We start from the raw sequence: 20227 nt of genomic DNA, 5'->3' as shown, positions 1-20227 counted from the left end.
TATTTTGAAAACTTAGTCAAAATGCATAACTGATTTATCGGAGAAAAGGCACGATTACTACTTATAATCAACTTCTACAGTGCAGCATATCAAAAATCAATTATACAGCCCTGAAATCCAGTCATTAAGGATTTAGCTACTAATCTCATTTCATTTTTGTCTTTAGGAAGATACTGCCGTTTGCAACTTTGCAGATACCAGCACAGGAAGAAAAACATGGGAGACTGCTGATAACCTAATGTGAGGAATGAAGCTCCAACTAGACAAAGGCAGAACCTTAATATGGAGTGGTCTGGCCCTGCCAAGAGGTAGTGTCCCCTGGGTAGATTTCAATGCAGTAACAGGCCAAAGTTACTACTCAAGTGTTGTGATTCCAAAGTAGTAGTTGAACTCGGCCGTGCTCCATTGTTTATTCTCTTCCCAGTGCTTATCTTAATCTGCAGTTACTTTATTTATTAGCATACTGACTATCTGCCCCTCCTGTCCCTATCTCCCCCATTTACCACCCCCACTCCCTGACTGTAGCTGCAAGAGGGTAAGGATTTTGCTTGGTGTGCCATGTAGATCCCCAGTGCCTAGCTTGTAGTAGGCGTTCAGTAAATACGTGCCGAATTTAATGAGGACTGGGATCCCTAGAATTATTTCACGCCATGGGGAAAGGGGTTAGCATGATATTAAGAATCAGTCCCTCCTCATGCCAGATAAGTGACTAGGGCAGGAATCAGATTATCTGGATGACTGAGAATTTAATCTGGTAGCTGTGGCTTGGTGGTTAAGGATACTGGCAAGTGAGCCAGACACAAAGATGGAACTGGGACCAAGTCCTGGCTATGACATTTTCTAGCCAGGGTGCCTTTGCACAGGTTATGTAGCTTCCCAGAACCTGTGTTTCCTCATCTGAAAAACAGAGGTAAGTACCCCCATGGGGCTGTTGAAAATAAGTAAAGCATTTAACATGGTGCTTGCATCATGAAAGTCCTCAATGAGTTTTGTGTGTTAGTTTTTAAAAGATGTAATTTGTTGGTAAGCTGCCTAGTCTGGGGAAGCTATGGTTGGTTAAAACTTTCTATTGTGGTTTGCTTGTGATTTTCTCTTGGGAAGCCTTCCCTTATTGCTTTAGGCTGGCTGATATCTCCTCTGTGATTCTATCAGGTCCTGGATGCTCCTCTCACTTAACCCACTGAATTATCCTGCATCTATATATTCTACTGGACTGTTAACTCATTGAGTGTAAAGAGTACATTATAAGATTTTAAGATTTTTGTTTTTCCAGTATTCATCAAATTACTCAGTACACAACAGGCACCAGGCACCAAGTTGTTTGCCAAATTTGTCAAAGAGTGAAAGCTGAGGGAGAAGATGGCAAGTGTGATAAGAAGACTGAAGCTGTCCCTAGCTAGTGTGTAAGGTAAATTTCCATTTTTTTTCTCTTCCTTTTCCCTCCCCCCCCAGAGGGATATGGATTCTATCTTCTGAGGGAAAGACTCATCTTTTCCAGGGAAGAAAGGAGTAATGGAGGCTTGGGGCCTGGGCAATTTCCTCAGCTCTTGAGGAAAGGGTGTATCCCCTACCACTTTGAGGTGATAGATTGGGTGGAACCACTTACCCGGAGCTTCCTGCCAAAGATGGTGACTTTGCCTTTAATCTGTTCCTTTCTTAGGCGCCACTCAATGGAGTTTAGGCCGTTCTCCATGGGCAGGGAGATGTTGCAGCGCCCAATCGTGGGGGTGATTGTGCCTGCTAGGACGTGGGGCTCGCTGTGGAAGCTGACACCCATCCCATTGGCATACATCACCCGCAGGGTACCATTATTACAGAGCTGGTAGCTGTTCCGCACTTGATCTGGAGAAATGTAAGTGGGGGTGGGGATAGGGAAAGAAATTATCCACTCTATTAGTCATAAGAGAACAGAACCCCTATTTTTATAGGTTTCCATGGTACTTTGCAGCTGTCAGTGTAAGGCTGCCTTCAATTAGCACACATACAATGTTAAGGTGAGTAGCAGAGATGCTACTGATCCGTGGAAAGAAAAACATTATTAATATGTGGCACTCCAGAAATAATTATGCTGTGATATTTTTCTTTTACTCACTGAAGACTATTAATAGTACCTTTAAAGATGTCTATTGCCTACACAATTTGTGTCAATCAAATCTCTAATTTTTAACATATATATTTTAGATTAAATGGGAAAAGAAAGACTAATTTTTTTTTCCTTTTGCCTACTGCCATCTCACCTGAAGTTGATGGGCTAGCTACAAATCAGATCAAGAGAAAAAGCAAACTTCCTGCCCCTCATGCTTCTGCTGCTGACTCCACTATGATGCCACCTCTACTCAAGAAAACTCTGAAGAGATTCAAACAGCATAAGGTAGACTGAGCTAGTGGGTGCTGATAACATGCATTTATCTTCCCAAAGGGAATCTACACTAGTCAATCAGACTTCTGACCTTTTTCCTTATCGAAAAGTTCCAGGAAGGAAATGTGAGTCCGAGACTCCTTTTATAGATATATTGCTTCCTGATTATTTGGGCAAAGGAGTCCAGCTGGGCTGGCTTCTGAGATGCTGGCTTTTGGGATACTGAGCAAATGTGTATCTGTCACTCCTGCAACTGCAGCCATCATGCAGAAAGACAGAATCTACATCATTAATCATTTGGCAGAGCAGAAATAGAGTCATTGAAACAGGCTCTGTCGTGGGATAATAGTCCAGAAATGTCACCATTTATCTACTGAGAGGACACTTTTATCCTCTGACAACGGGCTAGCCCACTGACATTATATCTTAATTAAAAGAAAAATTAATCTGCGCAATTCCCTTTCTTGCCAGCTCCTGTGCTTGTCCTGGACTGTGTGTCATGTCAAACAGTACTAGTAACTATGGGGTGGTCAGAAACCTCTGAGATCCCAGTCTTGGCAAGAGATTGCTAAAGGGCTCTGATTTCAGGACAATCAACTCAACAAACAAGCACTTGGAAGAAGGATCAGAATGGCACCAAAAAAGGCAGAGGTGAACCCAAGGGGATAAATAACCTTTGAGAAGGTAACTGTGTGTATTGGGTTAGTGGGGAGTGCTAAAGATGGAGAGGTAAGAGCAAGTGGGGCTGACAACTGACATTTTCAGATAAATATATAGACATCCCCAAATCTCTAGACATTTCGTTTAGTATAGATGACATTCTCCTGAATCTGATTAAGCCATTTTCTACAAGACTGACCTCTTGTAGAATTTGTTTGCTGTGGACACTTGACTCAAATAGCAAGCTAATGGGCACCTCTGGTCTCTGAAAGTCTTCCAAGGCTTACCTGGGGTCTGTGGGTGAGTTTAGTGGGAAGGGAGCTCACCTTGTACCACTGTGTAGGAGGCCTCTACTGAAGACAGATTGGTAATCACAGTGACGTCGTCATCACGGTTGGAGTTCTCAATGTCAATGGTGATAGACTTCTCCATTTCCCGGTGCAGACTGGTCACCACCCCCGTGGGGCGTGTCACATTGGTCAGGCGGCCCTCATGGTCATAGCTGGAGGACAGACACACTGGTTTAGGAGTACACTTATTAGAGCTGAAGCCTTTCCCACCACCTAGAACCACACAAGGGCCAGAGAGACTGGAAGGTGGAGTGGCTGGGTAGTATATCACACTGAGGTTCCATGGTACCATTAGCAAGACCTGGCATTGGAGACCATCTATGTCCTTGCTCTTCCATACTCATAGTCCTCTGGACAGTCACCCTGGGCCAAGCGCCACCTCCATGCCTTGGCTCAAGCATAGTAGGTTTGGCTGCCTATACCTCTTTCTCTGGGTTTATAGCCCTAAACCACAGCTCCCCAAGCAGCCACCTTAGACCATTTTCCCAATGACTTGACTTGAGCACTGAAGTTTAGGTATACTGGTGATCAAATTCTGATCCTAGAAAGTTGCCTGATATTGGGCCCTTCTCCTTCATGTAAATCATCTTTATTCTCCTCTTAAAATAACTGTGGAGTTATTTTTTCCACTTCCTTTAGCAAAAAGTCTTGCTGTTCCACTTGGTAGAACATTTTCCCACTCTGGAAGATCCATTTTAAGTAGAAAGCTTAGGCCCTTTAAGGTCTGGATGTAGAAGCCTTTGAGCTTTCCCAGATGAGATGTTACTAGAAAGGGGAGGAAGGTGAAGCAAAGAAAGTAGTTTGCTTGAGCTCTACATGTGACTCCCCCTGGACTGGGGATAAAGACAAAGTTGGTGGGTTCTGAATGATAGAAATCGAAGCTTGTACAGCATGTGGGTGTGGGACAGCTAGTGAACAGAGCCACTGTGGCTTATTTGACTTTGTTTCTTAGGACTACAAAAGCAAATATAGATGGTGCTTGATAAATGGTTTTAGAATAAAGGAATGCAGACATGGTAAGTGACTGGAGAAAACATGGTAAGAAATTTTGCTTCTGGGGATGTTTGAAGGCTGAGAACAGAACCACATTAAGTCGCATGACCAGTTGGTCAAAGGTGGTGGGAAGGGGGAGGACTCTGAGCAGGGAGCCCAGCTTTTGGCTCTAGCCAAATCATTTGCCCAGAGCTCTAGGCAATAGGTGGGTTATACCACCAGAATTTTCCAGGCAAACACAGATGGGAGTCAGGCCCTCCAAGTCAAAGGGACTCCCTTTTGTCGTCTTATCTGTTAAGGAAACTGCCTCTTAGGTAAACAAAGATGTTAGTTAATAATAGTGACAAATTAGAATAACCTAACTGATTACTCATCAAAGATTTGTTAAATAAGGATTTATCCACGAAGTAAAAACCTCTAAAGCCATCAAAGTTGAGGACAGTGATTTCTATCTATTGGAATGAAAACATGTATATATTATTGAATAGAAAGAGTGGAGCAGAAAAATATATTCCCCTGATAGTATACAGGGGTGAAAAATGATTCTATGTAGAATTAATTTTCTCAAAATATAGATATCTCAACATTAAGGATAGTTTTTCTGCATGTGTTTTGTGTGTTCCCATATTTTAGGAATTATTTCTAACCAATATGCCTTACTTTTGTGTTTTATGACTAGAAACAAAAGGTATTTAAATGAATTAGAGAGTAAAAAGACAAAAGATCAATGAGACTAAGAGTTGGTTTTTTAAGAGATAAAATTGACAATGCTTAGCTAGATTCACTAAGAAGAAAAGATGACAGGACGCAAATAAAATCAGAAATGAAAGAAGAGATGTTACTACTGATACCACAGAAATACAAAGGATCATAAGAGATTACTACTAAGGAGTTTCAATCAGTAATCAAAAGCATTCCAACAAACAAAACTATAGGGCCAGATGGCTTCACTGGTGAATGCTACCAAACATTCAAAGACTTATTAATAGCAATCCTTCTCAAACTCTTCCAATAAATAGAAGAGGAGGGGAACTATTCCAAACCCATTTTATGAGGCCAGCATTTATCTGCTACCAAAACAAGGACACCACACAAAAAGAAAATTATAGACCAATATCTCTGATGAATGTAAATGCAAAAATACTCAAATCGTATTCATATTTAAATTAAATGTAGAAAATCATATTCAACAGTATATTGAAAATGGGATTTATTCCATGGATGCAAGGATGGTTCAACAGATGCAGGAAAAGGATCTGACAAATTTCAACATCTGTTAATGATAAAGTGGGTAAAGAGGGAATGTACTTCAACATAAAAAGGCCATATATGAACGTTCCATAGCTAACATCAAACTTGAAAGCTTTCAGAACAATTAAGGAAGCAAAAGAAATGCATCCAAATCAGAATTAAAACTTTCATTATTTGCAGATGATATATTGCATATAGAAAACTTAGAAAACTAAAGACTTAACCTAAAAACTGTTAGAACCAATAAATTCAGTAAAGTTGCAGGATACTAAAATCAATATATAAAAATCTGTTGTGTTTCTATATGCTAGTAACAAACTAGCTGAAAAGCAATCCCATTTATGATTGCATCAAAAAAATAAAAATAAAAAAAGCCTAGTAAAAATTTTAGCCAAGAAGGTAAAAGACTTCTTACACAAAAAGCTACAAGACATAGATGAAAGATATTCCATGTTCATGGACTGGAGAGATTACAATGTCCATACAATTCAATGTAATTCCTAACAAAATTCCAATGGCATTATTCACAGAAATAGGACAAACAGTCCTAAAATTTGTATGGAATCAGGGAAGATGCCTCATGGCCAAAACAATATTGAGAAAGATGTGTAGAGCTGAAGGCATCATGTTCCCTGATTTCAAAATATATTACAAAGCTATAGTAACCAAAACAGTATCGGATGGACATAAAAATAGACATACAGATCAACAGAGCAGAACTGAGAGCCCAGATATAACCCATATGTATATGATCACTTAATTTACCACAGAGGCAAGAATATACAACAGAGAAATAACAGTCTCTTCAATAAATGGTGTTGGAAAACTGGACAGCCATGTGCAGAATCATGAAACTGGACCATTATTTACACAATACACAAAAATTAACTTGACCTGAAACTATAAAACTAGAAGAAAACCTAGGTGGTAATCTTCTTGACAGTCTTGGCAATTTTTGATTTGGCAATAAAGGCAAAAATAAACAAGTGGGATTGCATCAAACTAAAAAGCTTCTGCACAGTAAAGGAAACCATCAACAAAATGCAAAGGCAGCCTACTGAATGGGAGAAAATTTGTGCAAATCATATATCTGATAAAGGGTTAATATCAAAAAATAAAAAGAACTCATACAATTCAATAGCAAAAAAAGTGAACAACTGGATTAAAGAATATACAGAGTCTGAATAAAGAAGACACACAAAGGGCCAACATATATATAAAAAGGTTCTCAACACCACCAATCAATGGGAAATGCAAATCAAAACCATAATGAGGCATTACCTCACACTTATCAGAATGTCTGTTATCAAGATAAGAAATAAGTGTTGGCAAAGATGTAGAGAAAAGGAAACCTTTGTGCACTGTTGGTAGGAATGTAAATTAGAGCAGCCATTATGGGACACAGTAGGAGGTTCCTCAAAAAATTGAAAATAAAACTACCATATGACTTAGCAATTCCACTCGGCCATAAAATGAAATCTTGCAATTTGTGACAACATGGATGGAACTCGAGGGCATTATGTTAAGTGAGATAAGTTAGAAACAAATACCACATATGATCTTATATGTGGAATCTTTTCTTTTTTTTTTAAAGATTTTTATTTATTTACTCCTGAGAGACAGAGAAGCAGAGACATAGACAGAAGGAGAAGCAGGCTCCTCAGAGGGAGCCCCATGTGGACTCGATCCCCAGACCGGGATCATGCCCTGAGCCAAAGGCAGATGCTCAACCGCTGAGCCACCCAGGAGTCCCTATATGTGGAATCTTTAAAGCAAACAAAACCCTGAGTTCATAGACACAGAGAACATCTTGGTGGTTACCTGAAATGGGAGATAAGTAAAATGGGTGAAGGGGGTCAAAAGGCACAAATTTCCATGTATAAAAATTATGGGGATATAATGTACAGTATGGTGATAGGTAATAATACTGTATTGCATATTTGAAAGTTTTTAAGAGAATACATCCTAAAAGTTCTCATCACAAGGAGAACATTTTTGGTAACTGTATATGATGGATGTAGACTAGACTTATAGTGGTGATCATTTCACAATATATGCAAATATCAAATCATTACATTATATGCTTGAGTATGTCAGTTTTACCTCAATAAAAACAAGTTAGAAAATAAAACACTTCTAAGTGTTTGTGTATGGGGTGCCTAATGGAGTACTAGGTACCAGACTATATCCTCAACTCATGCAGCCAAGCAGAGACTATATGAGGGGTTCCATGATCTGGGATCCAGGCAAAGCTTTAATTCCAGTGCACCTGGACATGTATGATGGTGTAGGTTGCTGTGCTTCTTCATGAGAACAGTAATAGAAACTGGAGAGTCTACTTTTTGGGGAACAGAGGATTGGGGTTGAGGCCAAGATCTCAGGATCTACAGGAAGAAAAACATTTTCTCTTTAACTTTCAAAGAACAGTAAGTTTTCTACAGCTGTGCTTACTTGCCTGTGGAGTATCTTCAGAATCAGATCTCTTTGCAAGTAAGTCTACACATAGTTGGAAGGAGCTCTGAGTTCTAATAATGGGATCTCAAGGCCACTCAATAGAACCACTACAGCCTTGGCCCATGTGGGGCTAAAGGGTGCTTTTGATTCATTTTATTCAGCAAGTATTTACTGAGTGCCTACTATAAGCCAGGCATTGTTCAAGGCACTGGGGACATGACTATGGATGAAAATCCCTGCCTCCATGATGTGTACATGATGGACAGGGCAAAAATAAACCATGATTTAAAATACAGAGTATGTCAGATGGTAACAAGTGGTAAGGATTAAAATAAAGGAGGGAGAGTGTGTGTGTGTGTGTGTGTGTGTGTGTGTGTGTGTGTATGTAGGAGTGGTTGTAATTTTAAGTACAGTCCTGTGCCTTTCAGGGATGGAGACAGGCTGCTCTTTCCCAGCTGACCATGTGTAAAACTACTACAAAACAAAAGGAATCAGCCCTCTTTTTAGGAGGAACAAGAAAACCTAATGCATTTGAACTCGTATAATTGAGAATTTGTGATAATTGGATTTATCTACATTATCAAAAGAGCAGCTCTACAAGAGAGAAAAAAATCAAGCAGTTTACATGTAACTCATGAACTTTTTTTAAAAAAGCATTCTGCATATATGTGTGTGTGTGTGTGTGTATGTATTTTTTTTTTTATTATTAAACTAGGAACTCCTGGAAAATACTCCCTACCAGTTAGAGCTACCCTGCCAAGATGCACCTAAGCCCGAGCTTCTTTATTATGGTCTCTAAGAAGTCAGGCCTAATTCAGACTGGCCTCCTGAGAGTGACACTGTTTTGTCCTCAATCATGTCAGCCAACAAATTATCCCTGAAATACACTTGGATCTTTAGGTGGAACTGCTAGCAGGAAATGTGATAATCTACGAGGTATTTGGGTTATAGTACAGTTTTAACCTAAGTTGGTGTGAGAGCTAAAGATGGCACTCAGACGGTGCCTTCAGGGACAGAGTCACTGACTGGTAAAGTGTGATCAAGTCCCAGTGCCCTGAAGGATGCTAGGATGCTTCAGAAATCTGAGAAAGACAGCTTTGCCCAAAGAAAAAAAGAGAGCAAGGGAAAGCAATTCTGCAATACAGGAAATTTCCAGCAGGTGGCAACAGCTTCCTTTTCATTCTCCCAAACCCATTTGCCTACCAACTGGAAGTGAACATTCCTGGACTTAGGAGTTATCAACAATGGGTCTTCTGTTCTCTCTCTCATCCCCCATTCCCTCTGCAACAACGCCTCCCCACCTTACTAAGTTCTCAGCCAGCAGCAACACCTAGACAGAAAGCAAGCAAGGACTCCAAACGCAAGCTTAATCGGATCCTTCACCATCAAGGAGGGTCAGATACTTGCAAATTCCATCACAGTCTCAGCGGTGACTGGGGGAATCACCCTTAGCAATTTTCCCCAACCAGCATCCCACTGGTTAATACTGGCAGCAGTGACAGGCAGTGTGACCAAGTGCTGCCTGCAGGAATGATAGAAAACAGCTTTTTGGCAAAACAAACAGCAGGACTATTAAGTATGAGATAATTGTTAGGGGAAATATGGCCAGCTCTCACATCTTTTAATATACCTAGCACTTTATCTCTATTGATCTGCTTCTGCTAAGGAGGAAATTCAGAGTTTATCTACCTGTCTGTGCAATCAAGTGTGTTGCTGGACCTACTGGCAAATTACAGGAGTCCCACCAGGATCTTGCCTTTTAGATTCTAATTTCCGCACCCATGGCAAACATGAATAATCAGCAAAGTTAATGAGCACTTGCTCTCCCAGGTGCCGTGCATGTCCAATATCCTGAAACTGGAAGGGCAAGCAGGCAAAAGGAATCACCAGCCCCTGTAAGGAGGATGTTCAATATCAGAGACCCAATAGTGCAAATCACTCAGGAGTCAGGGAGAGAGGGGACATGAATATCCTGAGGCTACAAGTTGACTTTTAAGTCAGGAAGACAATGTGACTAAATAATTCTAAAAGCTACGTGGACAGCCAATCTTGCTGCCAGCCAGGGTAGGGTGATGTTGAGAAATACTTTACAAATGTACTTACTCATAGAAGGTTGTCCATCCTGTTTCATCACTCTTGGTAGCTAGAAGGCCAGTGTTCCCATCATAGGTCATGAGACCAAGCTCCAGGTTCTGTGTGGATACGACTTTGAGACCTCCATTGGCGCCCACTGTGAGGGTGATGATCTGGTTGTCGGGCATGAGCAGGTGGCGGGGCATGCCACTACTGTCCCGACGGATCTTCAGGGAATTCCCATTATTGTCAATCAATTCAGTGACATCATTATCGGCACTATAAGTGAAATTGTACAAGTACTCCCCCGTCACCAGGCTCACAGTGTACTGGTGGATGCCATCGGCATTGAAAACATACAACTCCTGTTCTCCAGGGGATGCAGCCTCATACTGGTTGAAAGCATTAAGAACAGGCTTGTTTTTGCTGACCGCCCTGATCCGAATATTTCCAAGGTCTGCGATGTAGATGGTTCCATCTGGAGCTACAGCTAAGGATGATGGGGAATTCAAGATGGCATCAGTTGCATAGGCGTCATCTCCTGAGTAGCAGTTGCAGTTGACATCGTTTTTGCAGTCACAGTCTGAGGCAGCCCCAGCTAAAAGGCAGATCTCCCCATTGGTTGTTACCTGGCGTAGACGGTTAATCTTCTTCTCATCCGTCTCGGTGATATAGAGGACTCCAGTGTGAGAAATGGCAATGGCACTGGCTGACTCCAGAGCAGAGTGAATGGCTAGTTTGCTGAGTGAGTAGTCAATTCCAGGAACCTGGCAGTGCATGGGGCGTCCCGCGATGATGCTGACTTGGTGATTCTCAGTGATTCGAAGGATGACGTTGTTCTCAAGAACATACAGGGAGTTGTCCATGGGGTTGACGGCAAGGTCTGTTGGCCACTCCAGGCGAACCTGTGGATGACATGGCATCAAATTAAAGAGCAGCCTCTAATATGCCCAACATTTAACTGGAGGGCACGTATATTGGTTTTATGCAGCTGGGGGAAAAAGACTTTTTACCCACACTGTATGAGAAGTGCCCATTATCAAACCACTTGCCTACTGCCCATGTCGAGTGTACACAATGAAGAAGAGGCCATGTAGCAAGCATCTGTTATATCATTTGCCGTGGCTACAGTAGGTCACCAGCTCTGCCCATGATGCTTTTCTCAGCCCCAGATGATTGGAACAAGGTCAGAGTCATCATGTACAGTTGTATAGGTAATTCACTGCACAAGGGGCTAATGTAATCCATCCCATCCTCTGCTCACTAAAGAGGCTATGTTCATTTAGAGGCAGCACTTTTTATCTAATGCACAGAAGGAGCCACGCTGTTTGGAAGGTGGCCCTGACCCAAGGGCCACCAATGCACAGGTCGGCTACTGAACCACGAGTTGAGCATTTGCTTGATGAACTGGACCTTCTCTGCAAAACTGAAGCAACAATCTCAGTGGCAAGTTGTCAGTTTGCTGTGGAATCTGAGATGAAATTAATGAGGTAGACTGAAGGTGGAACAGGCCCTTACAGGAAGGGCAAACATATAACATCCAGTTTCTCCTGCTATACATTTGAGTGAGCCTCTATTTTCTGCCCCCAAAGGAGCCCATACTAAAGGAATATCACTTGAAGGAATATTGTAGATGGCTCTGCTTTAGTTTACTACTGCACAAAGTAAAGGTTTATATAGTGAGGATGCAATCATTTCAGATTAACAGGGAAGCTCTGATTGACATATAACACAGTATAGTACATTCTCAAACCTGCAATAATGATGGGTGAGAGAGGTAATTACACAGTAACTCCTACCCTGTAATCTGCCACGGCTGGAGTGTGTCACCAGCTCCACTTTCTGAGCAGAACTCCCTCCTTCCCCCTCCACAGCTCTCCTTTTTCTCTTGCACTCTCTCTCATTCCTCTCTGACATTTCTCATTCCATCTTGCTGTCTACTTCATCTCAAGCCTTCTTCAAACAAACCTGTAATCCATATCTATATCTCTTCCTCCCACTTCACTTTCAACCCAAACAGGCTGCAGGTGAGACTTCAGGCCAAGAACCAGAGGTGGCATAGTGATGAGAAATAAGAAAGTCCCACCTGGGCTACATCCATGCTGGAGTCACAGCTCAGTGGCCGGACAGCAGTGAGGTCATTGGAGCCCAGCAAGGTAGAGATGATTCCATTCTGGTCGACCTTCCGGATCATGGTGGCATCGACAAAGTACATGAGCCCATTCTTGTCTACTGCAATACCTGATTAAGATAAACAGTGGCAATATGTCTCTTGGCAAGGAGTAGGGCTTGTAGGATGGTGTAGGTGGGGATGCCCTATTGGACGTTATCTTTCTTGATCTTCTTGGACCAGGGACCTCACTGGATGGATTAGTAGTCTTAGAGCAGTGGCTCTCAACCTTTAAAGGTAACACCCTTTCTCATGAGTACTGTCCTGAGACCTGCATAATTCCTGGGGTGCTGGCTGTATTACCACCCAATTGAAGAATGAACTTTGGGCTGCAAATGAACCAAGGCTGCAAATGAATGACTGGGGAAATAACTTGGCATCTGCTCTCTTCAGAAAAGAAGTTATTTCCCAAGTTCATTGCTTGAAAAATTATTGGTAGTAAATTACTTGAATACCCTTCACAACTAATTACAACAATGAGGTTGAGAAACAGTGATTCTTGTAGTCATAGACTCCCAATTCAAAATATATCCTCCAGGAAACATTCCCAATTAAGCCTTGACTCCACTCGGTATGCCCTGGGGGAACACCTGTGCTAGCACTCTCCTGGTAAGATGTATGCAGTGGCTTCTATTTCGTTGGCCCGTTCACCCTCGTGCCCAAGCCCAAGGCTCCTCATCCTTAATTCATACTGTCAGATCCTTCAGTGGTAGCTAAAAATACTAATAAGAATTGGGCCATCAAAGGACCAATCGGTCTTTAACCCTACGTATCCTTGGTCCTTTTCAAACAGAGATCCATTGGTTCTGAGAACACTTCCCCTCCCCCCAATCCCAGGTCCTTGGAAATTATACCCATTCTTGACTGTTATCATTTATTGGGCACTCAGAAAATGTCCGGGATTGTGCTTAAGACTATACACACTATTGTCTAACATGAACATCTGAGAGTGGTTGGAGGCTCCCACTGGGCTCTGTTCTGTCTCCAGACCACACAGTTGGCACTCTGGCTCATGGAGCTAATGTTTCCCTCTGACTATGACTGGCAACAGTCAGAAATCTCCAGGACCAACCCACCCCATTTACCATTTGTTGTCTAGGTGGGTGATGAAGTTTACCTTGGACACACATTTTTTTTTTTTTTAAACACCCACACACCAAAGAAACCTATCAGAGTTAAACCATTGTAGGGAAAGCTGTATTTGGGACTGCCTGGGCTTAGTTCTCTTCCAGTTAAGAAGAAAGCCAAGCTTGTGGCAAGCTTCTTCTGGGGGAGGGGGCTTTCTTCCTTTGTAGCCTTTACCTCGAGGGCTCATCAGGGTGGCATCCACAGCCTTCCCTCCATCTCCACAGCGGGCTTCATCAAAGGGCAAACATTGCTCTCCAGTCCCTGCCACCACTTCTGAATTCCCAGCCAGGTCCTTAGCACCGCTCAAAGACTTGACTCGGTAGATTCGCCGACTGTTGGTGTCAGACACATAGAGAGAGCCGGACACGGGGTCTACTGCCAAATAGTACTTGTGTGCTGGGTTGTTGCTTTAGAAGAAGCACAAAGAGAAATGAGAAGGGGGCTATGCAGCTGGTCTACTTGATCAAAGAGGTGACAAAAATCCTGCAAGACTCTAACCATTTCTAGTGTCTTTCCACTTTATTGAACTGGAAAGAATCTAACATAACAGCTGAGTGTTCCAACATATCATGGCTCTTAGCTAGTGACTTCTAATTGGACCTAAGCTTCTCAAGCTATGCAGAGAGTTTACCATTTCAATCGTACTAAAGCACCACTGCTTCATTTAGCTGGTACAAAAGGTCCCACTCTGGTCCTGCTTTGGTGTTTGTGTTTGTGTGTATCAGTCTTTATTTCCCCTATGGGTTTGATACGTTTCTCAAGTGGGATTGAGGAACACTTCCATGAGACAAGGTTTTCTTTTTAGTTCATGCTTCCTCAATGCCTCCAGGGTACCACTAGATCATTAAGACTGGGGGGCTCCCTGAGAGACCCCCAATCCTCAGCCTCACATCTTTTCCACTATTTCTCAGTGTGGATATGAATAAAGTTGGCTTTTGGAGGAGGGGGGAGGGTAAATTTGATGTCTAGCTGGTATCACACCCAGAATCTGGATTACTGAGGGAGGAGATACAGTTTTCATATTTTGAGTAATAGTGAGGTCACAGATGTGGACCAAGATTTGCCAGGGCCCTAAGCCACACTAGGAGAGAAATACCCTAGTATGAGAGAAATGTAATTGAAAGGCACTAAGCCTCAGAGACCTGGACCTCTTTCTCTGCCGTGCATCTAGCTGCCCTCTATGTTGCTGATTAGGACAGGACTAAGACATGGGAAACTCTAAACTCAACACTGGCTGACCCAGCTGGTGACCTGAGCTAAGTCTTTTGGCCATTCTGGGTCATAGATTGCTTATTTGGATAATGAAGAAATCAGATAATTGCTCATGCCCTTTTGGCTCAAAGCCTGCAGTTTCTTCCCTTTGCAGTGTCTGTTACTTGTTGGAGGTTGAGACCAGAATAGGTGCTTATGCTATTCCTATACTGGTTGTTACAATCACTGCCTCTAGGATACCTCTACTGAATGCCTCTCTGCCCTAGTGTGGTAGATAAGGTTTTGATGCCACATGCCAAAAATGAGCACAGGCCTCTTGTTTTTCAGTTATTTTTCCATTGTAGTTTGGAATTACGGGAGGAAAAGGGATGGGAGAGGTGAAGGAAAAGTGAGGGTGACAATAGTGTTGGATGCATTTGTCCTGTAGACATTAACTGCTAAATTACTAATTAAAACACCCCCATTTGGGTTCTTCCCTGATTTAAGGAAGAAAAGAACTAGGAAGCTATTTTAGGAAAAATTTGTGAATCGAGACCATCTTTAATTCCACTTTCTCCTCAGGTTGCTATTAAGACACATAATTGAACTAGACGTCAAGGTCTTTCTAAAATTCCAGCCTAGATAACCAGTTTAAAAGAGTAGGCTACCAAGATTCTTTTTCTTTCTTTCCTTCTTCTTCCTTTTTTTTTGGCTATTAAGTCTTTAGAGAATATCCACATATGCAAAACAAATTAGGGCAGAAAGGGAAAACTTCATGCCATTTTTTAATTAGATGCTGTACTTTGTTACTGAATGAATACTAGCTGGAGTGATCAACAGAAGGATCAGGGCACTGCACATCTGTGCCTATCTATGAGCAAGATAATTAATTCTGGACTTTCTAGGGAACCCGATTCAAAGAGGCTTTTCAAAAATTCTGGTAGAAGAGCAGACTTTTGAGGGTATGTGGGGTCAGTTCTTGCTGGGGTCTTATTCTTCCCCCATGGTGTCATATTCATTCCCACCAAGATTCTTGAAGACTCTCAGGTAAATGGACAGCCATGCTTCCACATCTGTGGCTCTGATGAAGGTCAAATGGGGTATGTGAGTTTGAATGGGTGGTGTCCTTCCAGGGCATTGTTACCTTTTTTTATTTGACTCAGTCTATAAAGCAGCTAGTTTGGGAGTACTGGTGGAAGAGGCCAAGAGCTCATATGCATAGCTTTTCTACTGACTTTGATGATCTTGTACAACTCTTGTCTCTACTCTATGTCTAATTCTCACATAACATCAGGAAGAAGCCCCTTTCATGTTTCATTTCAAGAAGTAAGAAGAAGCATTCCCTGGAATATTAAAATATGTTTTCTTTTTCTCTCTTCTTCCAAATAAAAGGGTCACTTTTCTTCCATTTTAGGGCAACCTGGAGTTTTTCCTAACTTTGTAATGGGAAGCTCCCCAGAGCCCTATGCGTAACTATGCATGCCTGTTGTACACTATATATGTGAATAATACCAATATGGTTTTAAATGATAACCTGGATCAGTTGAATGACAAAGGTTATTTAGACAAAAAGTACTTGGTTTATACCCTTCATACTACTTAAAAGTGATTTAACGCCATGAAAATTCCCAATGCATCTGACTGTTGGATTTGTTCTGACCAGCAGATTGGCAATTAACTTGTTTTTTTTTCTTAAATGACCATATATCCAGGGGAAAAAATATTAATGAGTTGAAAATGAGTTTTTGACCCGTTTCCAGTTCATTAAAGCTTTTGTGAACCCAGTCCAGCATTTACAAAAGCCAGAAGTTTGCCTCAACTGTTTAGCCCAATTATGGACCGCACTGAGCAGTCGGGATAAAAGTTCGCTGAGGGTTCATTATCTTGCACTTGCATCTCCCGGAAATTCTAATTACTGTCAGCTTATTTGGTTGCTTTTTGACTGCATTTCATAATTGCTAAAGCTTATCATATCCACAACACACAATTAGCACATAAAAAAGTTACTATATTTGGTACATAAAAATACACAACATTACACAAGGAGCACAAAACAAAAAGCAAACACAAGGAAGCAAACGAACCATATCAAATTATACGGGAAAGAGTTTTTTGTCTTACCTATGTTTAAACTCTTTATTTCTTTATAGAAAGAAAACAGAAGGAAAAAGAACAAACAGTTAGCTGAAGAATTGATGATAAAGCAAACACAACATTTTCATTTATTGTATAAAAGGGCCCAAAAAGGCAGTCTTTTTTTTCCCCTTCTAGCTGACAGCTCCTGGCTCAACTACTTGGGAAGTACCTCTGACTTTGGACTCCTCCAGGCCATTGAAAAATCTAGACAAGAATGCTTGAATTCTCTGACCAGCTTTGTGACTGTCACATCACACAGGTGGCAACAGGTGAAACAGGTCTTCTGGCTAATGAAAGGATGGCAAAGAGGTTACCTCCTGAGTACCAATACCTATTGACTAGTAATGGCTGCTAGGAGGGTGGGAGAAGGATTCTGAAGCCCAATATAAGATCAGCAGTAAAGAGTGCTGTGACTCATTTGTAATGTCTGTCTTGGGTGTGGGAGGGAACCTGGTGCCACCTGTGCCATCTATTTGCCTTTGGTGCATTACAGGGTAGAGTCAATACCACCGGAGAAAGCCTTTTCCCAAATCCATCTGCAGTTTGGCAAACATTCTGTTGAACCCTGAGAGTCTCAACCATTTCCTATCCCTGCCCTATGACACCTTCCCTCTCCCTATCTCATTTTGCATATGTGGGACCCCAAGTATGCATTCTTTCTTACAGATAACACCCATACATGAAATTCATGGGTATTAATATTCTCTCATAATTGGAGCCAAAGATTTCAGTTACCATTCATTTTTTTGAAAAGTGGTAAAAGTTTTGCTGGTTTTTTTTTTTTTTTTTTGGAACAAAAATACATCATGTCAATTTCAACAGGAAAGCGGCTAAGAAGTTAATAACATTAGGGCAAAGAGAACAGAGTCTAAGGCCTCAATAAAGAGGACTGCTTCTCATTCCTGAGGCTTCTAGGCCACAGTGGAAGGAGCTCCTAACCCCTCTTTCCCTTTTGGCTGAGGGAGGAAGCTTCAGGGAAGGGACATAGAGGGTTCAATGCCACGATTCCCGCTTAGGTGCAGCCCAGGCCTCTGCCAGGGGCCATGATTAGTAGTGGGTTTGCACAGGGATTACATTTTTATATTTTATTCCAACGTGTTAGTTTTCGTTAAAAAAAAAAGTTAATTAAATGATGCTGATAACTCCTGAGCTCTGACTGACATGGTGCAATTTAAGATTCATTCTGCAAAGCCTGGTGTGTCAGGGTGGCAGCCGGGAATTCTCGCGTCTATTTTATATTGCTTAATGAAAGTGAAATGTTATCTGCCACCAGTGGTAGTCATATTTGGCTCTTAATTATTGCAATATCAATTCCAGTTTTTTAGTCAAGATTTTGTGAAAAGACTGGATGGGATTTGGGTCTGCAGACCTGACCTACTTCTTTCCTAAGAACATCTGCTTTAAGTTGATTAATATAATATCTATGCTGGGGAAAGAAGAAGGGCAGGAGTAGGGGACCAAGTCACAGAGGGTACAGTCCAAATGATCATATGGATATGAGCTGTGGAGAAAGGCTGAGGTCACTGCTACTCCAGTCCAGGACCATTGGCAGGGTGGGTGCTTAGCAGCCAACAACCCAAAACAACGGCATTGAGTCAGTCTATGTAGATTAGTACTGGTGCTTTACTTACAAAGGACAGGGCTAGGTTTTGTCTATGGCTCAATAATGCAAATCCTTTAGGCGCAGCCTTTGAAGGCAAAGTAATGTTTTGGATTCAAGAATCGAGATGGCTCAGCTTTGTACACTGTGAAGGTTCAATGATTCCTCTGTGGGGCCTTCAGGGCCTCTCTAAGCATGCTCGGTTTATCATGCAGAACCCTCATCAGGCTGTCTTGTGATTTATGCACGTGTATTTGTCTTCCTCACTTTGTTGTGAATGGAGCAAGTAAATATAGACATGACATACTCCTCTCCATAGTGCTGATTCTTAGTAGGCAGCCCCGGAGAGAGTAAGGACTGGGAAAATCGGTTCTTGAGTGACAAAAGGAAAGAATGAGGCTGCTTCTCTTAGTGCTGGGCAGATCATGGCTTGGACTTGTTCCAATCCCTCATGTTCTGCTCAGAATCACAAAGCTGCAATCAGTTGAGACTACTGCCTCTTTCCTTTCCAACTCTCTCCAGAGTAGGGTGGAATTGGAGTGGTCATGGTTTTCCGTTTGAGTTCTAATAAAAGAGAAGTTAGTTGGGATAAATTTAGTTTACTCATAGGGGGACATGCTTATATGGCTCAGGAGTCCTTTCACTGTCTAGTTAGAGTATTGCTAGTGCTTCTGGCATAGGAGGGGCTTTTAGGTATACTCCCACCTCATTGTGCGGATTTACCAAGCATTATTACTGGAAGTGTAATGCCCAATGTCACCAAATGGATGTGGTGTGGCTTGCTCTGAGTGGGCCTCTAGCTCATTCTGTTGCTGTTATGGCCTCCACAACTTGAGAGACATGGAACCAAGGATGAATTCCAACAAAAGGCAGGACACCTGTCTGTGTCTCCTTTAACTGGAGCAATGTATCTTGAGCCCCCAGTGTGCACCAGGCACTGCCCTAGGCATCAAGGGGCAAAAGATGCCAAAGGTACCTGCTCTATAGAAGCTCACACACTAGTGCCCTAAAAGACTTACACAGAATATTTTACTATTACCAGGACATCAATGACAAGCTGGTTAATGAATATCAACTCAAAGACTATTTATTTACTGCGCAAGGAAACCTGAAATACCCAGAAATACTATGAAAGAAGCTTGATAAGCTTTTCTTAAATTTTAGGACTCTAACAATTTTTACGACATCACCAGTAATCCAGTTGTGAACATGAAACAACCTTTACTAATTTATCAATAATCTGAAACAGAGTTTGACTATATTTGTCCTAGAGGGAAGAGAATATTGCTCTATTCTTTCTATAGATGACATTACAAAATCACTGTCATATTAAAAGATGATCGAAGAGTATGCAGCCAAAAAGTGTAGGAAAACAAGTATCATGGAAGTGTAATAATAGTAGTTAATGAATAAAAAAATTTAGGTAATTTATCTGGATTTTGTGATGTTTGTACTAGCTGTCAGCTTTTCAAAATGTGTAATTTGTTTTGGTTTCTTTCTCATCCTGAATAATATTCAGTTTCATTCTGAAATTATTTAAGATTCAGGCCCAACTTGGACCTTAAAAAGATAGTTCTGAAAACAGTACAAAGAAGTGCCCAAATTTTATGGGGATATTGTTGCTATTGTTATTCTAGGAAGGGATGCTGTGTTACATTTTGTCTCTTGACCTTGGTGTTTATACCCTGACCACACAGGGAAAGCATTTTCTCTGTAACTAGAGCCATATAGTCCTCCCCCACCTTCTCTACTGGTATCAAGCAGGATCTGTTCTCATGGACATTCTCAGGCAAAGCTTTGGTGAAGCTTTCTTCCAACTTCTGCTCCCCTTGCCCTCCTTCCTAATCTCCCACTCTCCTGTG

General features: G+C 41.7%; 1 protein-coding gene across 7 annotated transcripts in view; it reads right to left on the bottom strand.

The window, feature by feature from the left end:
• Nucleotides 1-20227, bottom strand: part of TENM2 (teneurin transmembrane protein 2) — a 1067650-nt gene that overhangs the window by 47958 nt on the left and 999465 nt on the right. For all 7 annotated transcript variants that reach the window (XM_055325563.1, XM_055325567.1, XM_055325564.1 and 4 more), the window contains 6 exons: nt 16751-16771; nt 13613-13845; nt 12227-12381; nt 10171-11045; nt 3346-3521; nt 1607-1842 (listed from right to left, as the gene is read on the bottom strand). In XM_055325563.1, the coding sequence (XP_055181538.1) occupies nt 1607-1842; nt 3346-3521; nt 10171-11045; nt 12227-12381; nt 13613-13845; nt 16751-16771 (1696 nt within the window). The remainder of the gene's footprint in view (nt 1-1606; nt 1843-3345; nt 3522-10170; nt 11046-12226; nt 12382-13612; nt 13846-16750; nt 16772-20227) is intronic.

Source organism: Nyctereutes procyonoides, unplaced genomic scaffold (genome assembly GCF_905146905.1).
Source record: "Nyctereutes procyonoides isolate TBG_1078 unplaced genomic scaffold, NYPRO_anot_genome, whole genome shotgun sequence".
NCBI lineage: Eukaryota > Metazoa > Chordata > Mammalia > Carnivora > Canidae > Nyctereutes > Nyctereutes procyonoides.
Note: the sequence above shows the minus strand (reverse complement) of the source record. Positions and strands in the feature narration are given on the sequence as shown.